This window comes from Pseudopipra pipra, chromosome 9 (genome assembly GCF_036250125.1).
Source record: "Pseudopipra pipra isolate bDixPip1 chromosome 9, bDixPip1.hap1, whole genome shotgun sequence".
NCBI classification, from domain to species: Eukaryota; Metazoa; Chordata; class Aves; order Passeriformes; family Pipridae; genus Pseudopipra; species Pseudopipra pipra.
This window is the reverse complement of record NC_087557.1, coordinates 5,934,018-5,940,017: the sequence shown is the minus strand read 5'-3', so window position 1 is coordinate 5,940,017 and position 6,000 is coordinate 5,934,018. Positions and strand designations below refer to the sequence as shown.

The 6,000-nt window shown below is 42.1% G+C and overlaps 1 protein-coding gene across 5 annotated transcripts in view; it reads right to left on the bottom strand.

Annotated features, from left to right (window-relative positions):
* Positions 1–337: 337 nt before the first annotated feature.
* Positions 338–6,000, bottom strand: part of NTMT2 (N-terminal Xaa-Pro-Lys N-methyltransferase 2) — a 31,060-nt gene continuing 25,397 nt past the window's right edge. For all 5 annotated transcript variants that reach the window (XM_064664312.1, XM_064664313.1, XM_064664310.1 and 2 more), the window contains 2 exons: positions 3,730–3,979; positions 338–1,226 (listed from right to left, as the gene is read on the bottom strand). In XM_064664312.1, coding sequence (XP_064520382.1) covers positions 952–1,226; positions 3,730–3,979 — 525 coding nt within the window. In that variant the 3' untranslated portion in view covers positions 338–951. The remainder of the gene's footprint in view (positions 1,227–3,729; positions 3,980–6,000) is intronic.

Below are 6,000 nucleotides of genomic sequence, written 5' to 3'. Positions count from 1 at the left end.
TACAACACTGTATTAGTTCTTCTTATAGTCTTACTATTAACGCCCCATGAAATCCCATTAGCTCTGCATATGGTGCCAGACTTGTTCCCAATGTGGGAAAGAAAGAAAGGCACAGTGGTATGAATAATAAAGAGAAGCTTTCAAGTGGTTTCCACTGTGAACATTTTGAAAAAAATATTTTCCAGAATGTAATTTGTGGGGCTAGCTTTTCACAAAATTTCAATGCAAACATGCATATATTTGTCAGCTAAGTTCTCCCCCAGAGTGTGAAATCCCTTATGCACCGCTATTGTTCTGTGGCAGAAACATCAGGAAGATGAAGTAGTTCCTGAAAATGGAAAATTAACCAGGTTGGTTTATTGTCCAAATTGACAGAAATGAAAAAAATAAATTAACTGCATAGCTGATGCCAACAAAGAGATAAAACTTCCCTTAGATTTTTGCTTTAAATATTTTAAAGTACAGATAGTGAGAACAGTCAAAATTTGGGTTCAGTTTTCCAAGAAGTTACTTGAATTTCCTGCTTCAGTGATCTGACACAACCCTCTTAAATTCCAAGAAGATTTAAGTGCTATAGTAAAAACCAGGCTTATTTAACACCTCATACAGAACACTCCAAAATGTATTAGCAACTACAGAAAATTCAGACCTAATTATTTTCTACTAGTTAAGTTTTATCCAGTATTGACTCCTTAATGAAAGAGAGATCCAACAAGGAGCTGTTAGAAAGACTTTTAAAAATGGAAAGAATGACGAAGCGGGCAGGATTTAGAAGCAGACAATTCCCTGGAGAAGCTGACTCCATTGTAATTCTCTCCTGACCCTTCAGGAGTTGCTGCCCTAGAGCTGCAGTAGCAGCAGTGCATGGTTAGGAGTATTCCAGTAGATGCTTTTCCTCTTCCCAGTCCAGTGGTTCACCCATAGTCCAGTCTCTGCAGTTCCACCAGGCAATCAGGAATGGCCAGGGCCTTTCTGCATGGCCAACATCCAGACAGGGACACACTGCTCAGGGAATCCCTCCTGCCTCTCCTCCCGCAGGATGGTGAGCCCGCTCATTTCAATGAGGCTGTGCAGGATGTTCAGGTCTCGGATCACGCTGCTGTCCAGGCAATCCAGGGTACAGCCCTCCCTGGCTACATTGTCCTTGAGAATGATAACACCATTAGCCTTCAAGCCATTCTGGCACCGGATGAGAAACTCCAGGAGATCTTTATCTGTCAGATATCCTACAGATGAAAAGATGGAAAATAGATCACTGGTAACCACCCAGATCCCCCCCTGTACACATCAGAATGGTGCCTTGACCTGAGTCTCCACACTCTGTTCATTGCAGGAGTTCTAGTCCCGACGGATTTAATTACGAAAAGTTGGGCAAATCAATGAGGTCAACAGATACAAACTCAAATCAAGATTTAGGAACCATGTTAGTAGTAGCAACAGATGTGGACAGAAGCCAGTGAGGAGAGTGGAGAAAATACTGGGTGCTGAAGGGTTCTTTAATCTGGTGGTTAAAGCCATAATAAGAATCAGTGGCAGGAAGCAGGAGCCAGACAAATTCATATTGGGAATAAGTGACAACTGCTTAACAGTGTAAGCAATTACCCATTGGAAACTACCAGCAGAAGTGGTGTTTACCACCTCTTGGAGACCTCAAATCAAGTGGTTGAACTTCTCAAGATATATTTTAATTGAACACAAACTAGTGACTCAGTACAAGGGTAAAGGAACGAATATAATAGCTTGTGATATAGAGTAGGTCAAACTAGATAATCTAACAGGTAATCTAGATAATCAAATAGGTAATAATTAATCCATTCTGTCTTTTAATGCTAAAAATCTCTATGACTTTGTGTAACATTATGTACCCCTCAGTGGAGTTCTGTATCAAAGATGTAATGAGGAATGCAAGACCTGCTAATTGAACTCTTTGTATTACTCCATACTTCTGGGATTTCTGCATATAGGCATACATTTATAAGTAGTACTTTTTTCAATATGTTATGGAGATGCTGGGTTTTATCCTTCCTTCTCAAAGATCAGGACTTCTGTTACGTTGAGGACAGTGGTGTAGGGCTCAGAGAAGATCAAAATGAGAACTCTCATGTGTGAAACATCTAACATGAATTAACAAGGACAGGTGATCAGAAACTGAGTGAAAAACTTGAAAAAAGAGATAATTTGTATTTTCTTGTCAAATATTTAGTTTTCTTGATGGAAGATTTAAACTTTAATAACTGGAAGTTGTCATTTCAAAACAACATTTCGACAGAGCATGACAAGTTTCTTTAACCACCCCTCCCAAAAAAAGGAAAAAGAAAAAAGCCCCCAAGCCTAAAGCTGAATACTTTTCAAGTTGAAGGGAAATGGTAATTTCTATATGAAATGTAAACTTGCCTTTTTTTTTTTTTTATTTAAATAGCTGCTTGGGCTCACATGCTTATGCATTCATAAGAAAAATCAAGATTGCAATGGCAAGATTCATTGAAGCTTTTGAGCACTGATTTGGAACTTATTGTTCTCTTAATGTGACTTTTAGTGTAGTTTCCCAAGAAAATGAGATCTTCAAGGTATGGCTCTCTAGCAGACAGTCCTGCTCTTGCTCCACCAAATGAACTTGTTGGCATATTTCAGCCAAATTCAGGATTTGATTAATGATTAAGATAATTACTATTTCCTTGAATTTGATGGAGGAAGAAGATTCAGATACGTGTCTATGCCAAACAAAAGGCACACACTGCCTTTGACAGCAGCCACAAAGCTGAGCAGCAGAGCATGGGACAGGTCTGAGCTCATTCATCCTCAGGTTGACTCAGATTTGCTCAAAAGATGAGGCGGGAGCTACATTTACTGCAATGACTCGTTATTCAAGAAAAGCAAAAACACAAAGGAAAATGATACTGGTTTGCTTGTACAGCTGTAAAGACTTGTTCTAAGCAGCTCAGTTTCATTACACTTTAAGACTGTGTGTAAAGGACAAGTAAGTGTTCCTGAATAAAACCATCTCCTGTGCTAATCTCTCTACCTTTATCTTTCCTTTTGTCTAGCAAGAAACTATCTCCAGTGTTTTGGATAAAAGGAGTTGTTCAGACCTCCTCTTGTGCTTTAAAATAATGCCTTCTGCCAGCTGCAAATGCATCATGGACACTTTGATCCACAGATTAGGAGAAAACCTTCTTTCTGCAGCAAGTTTGCTAGGAAAAATTATTTTCTTTCTTACACATGTAAGAAACATGGCCCACATTATCTGATTGCCAGTCTGTTGCTCTAAATGCTGCAGGATATTCACTGCAGCAGAAACATCAGATATTTCTTATAGGAGAGTCTGCTGTGGGACATAGCTAAGGGAATCTGTTTAATAAGTATCAGTGCATGTATAAGACAAGATCTGATTTACAGGCATTGGTGTATCTGTCTGCAGCAAGGGCAAGTAAGAAGCAAGATTCCTGCTCAAGAAAACCCATATATAAGGCCTCCTCCTCAGCTCCACCTCAGCATCCAGGCTGCTTTCCAAGAACCTTCCTCCAGTACCTGACCTGAAAAAACCCACTTAATTTGTACCCAGTGTGCACGTGGCTTGGGGGAACTCTCAGAAGCCTCTTGTGATATTTTAGGAAGCAGTCCAAAAGTCTGAGAACCTCCCTTTACAGCTGCACCATTCTTGAGCATAAACCTGAGCACAGGCTGTATACTCTCTGAGACGTGGGGCTGGATGAATGATGCTGAACTAACCTGAAACCCACTGAATCCAGATGACGTCGTATCTCTGTGGGGCTGGAGTGAATTCCTGGAGGCTTTTGCAATAATACATCTCTACTCTGTCCTCCTTGCCCTGCAGGTAGTTCGGGACCTCGGCCAGGAAATTCTCCATCATATCCACCAGTTCCACGCTCTTGAAAACCGGCAGCAGGACGTGTTTGCTGATACGACCGATCCCAGAGCCGCAGTCCAGGGCGCGGTTGGTGCCGGCCTTCCCCACCCCCTGTGGGACACAAGGAAAGAATCTGAAATCTGAAAAACACCACACCTGAAAGATCACAGCAACTGTGTTATCCACTATGGCCTTCAGCCCACCAGATCTTGTCTCCTTTTTTCTGCAGGCCTGTTGCAAGATTGGTAAGAATCAATCCAGCCCTGGGTACTGCTGTGTGAGCCCAGCTGGGCTGCCACATTCCCAGGCTGCTGCTGAGGGGACTTCCTTACTGGATTTTAAGTTTTTGCTTGGTACAAGAAGAGAAAAAGTCTTTCAGAAGCTCCTAGCATTCTCAGAGGATCCACTGCTCCTTGTAAAGTCCTTGCAACTTCAGATATTCACACCTGACAGCCAACTGCATGGCTAGATAAACCTCATTCTGTGCCTTGTAAAGGCTTAACAGAAAAGGAAGCACATCCCAAATAGTGCATGCAAGCAGTAACTTCTGCAGCACAGAACTCCCAAGGTTCCCACAGACATTTCTGCAGATACACAAAATCCCTGGGATCAGGGATGCAGTTCTTAAAACAAGCTGTGTTTGAACAAAGATCTTGGAGTGGTAGGTAATGTGTGACAGCTCACAAAGTTTTGGCTGGAGCATATACAGAATTTCTTTTAGGCATAGCAACAAGAAAGATGATTGAACAGATTTTGCTTAACTGTTCCTTTTTTCTTCATAAATGTCATCTTTGGACAGAGATCAGACATGAAAAAACATGGTACAAAGGCTAAGGCGATGAGAAAATAATAAGTGCTGTAAAAGGAGCTTTATAATGAAAGCTGTATTTCACCCCTAAAGCTTCCATTCTAGCTATAAAAAGGCTCTTAAGAGCCTGCTGTTGTCCTGTAAAACAGAAATTCTAAGTCTGCACAGGCACTGAGTGTGGGATTGGAGCTCCCCTGGCCAAAGTTATCTGTTGAACAAACACATTAAAAGCAAATGTAAACACCTTTTCCCTGTCCCCTGGAACCGAGCTGAAGTGAAAGCTATGGGCCAAAGTCCCTGCTGCAACTTCACTGCTCTGAAAGGAAATAAGCCCAGGAAAAGTCTTGCTCTTCCCACTTATTGGGAGACCCCCTCTGTAACGATCAAGCATAAATCATGTAACTCACACTTTTCTGGCCTTGCTTCAGCGGGTAATTCAGTAGATTATTAAGGTCAAAGGACAGCACTGTCAATGACATGACTATGAATAGCCCAGCTGAGCATCCGATTACACGGAGTAACTGTAGAAAGAGCACACGCGTCTCAAGGGCTCTCACCAGTCCCCAGGGCTGCTGGTCCCAATTTGTATACCAGGAAGATTAATCTCCTGATGTGTGCAAGAGTCCACAAGCCTTCAACCCTACAGGACTCTGGAGACTACCTGTTTGTAGTTAGCCAGAAAATGGGAGCCATTGCTCATCCACAGGCTGCACTTAGGAGCACATGGCTTTTCCTGAGGACCAGACTAAGCTGTAACAAGGAGCTCCTGAAAGGAGAAGGAACTGTGTCTTGGATCTCTACAAGGTGGTTTTCCATACTGTTTGCCAGCAGGCACATGCTGGTCTAGTGATCTGATCACGTAAAAGTCTCTAAGAAAGCTGGTGAGAAAACCGGGAGGATTTACCAAAACAACCCCCAGAATTTGACAAAAAGCCACGTAACTCCCTCAACATTTGTGATTCAGAGAATCTACAATCCCAGCAGCTCACTCAAAACAGGGAATTCATCTCCCATGATATGTCACGGCAAGGACCTCTGATGACACACCTCTGTTTGCCATCGAGAGGAAGGAAAGGGAACAATCATGGGAGATGAAGTTCGATCCCACACTTCGCCGAAAAGGAGCGAGAGCATCAGGCAGTCAGTTGAGAAGCCTTGTGAAAAACCACGGCTCCGTTTGTAATGAAAATGTTGACATAATTCCATGTTCAGCTAATATATTTTCAGTTTGGAAGTGCTCAGGGCTTTGACAGAGTATTAACATTTTCTTTGGAAGGCAATCATTTTCCCAAAAGTCTAATTGAGTTGAAAATCAGACTCTTTA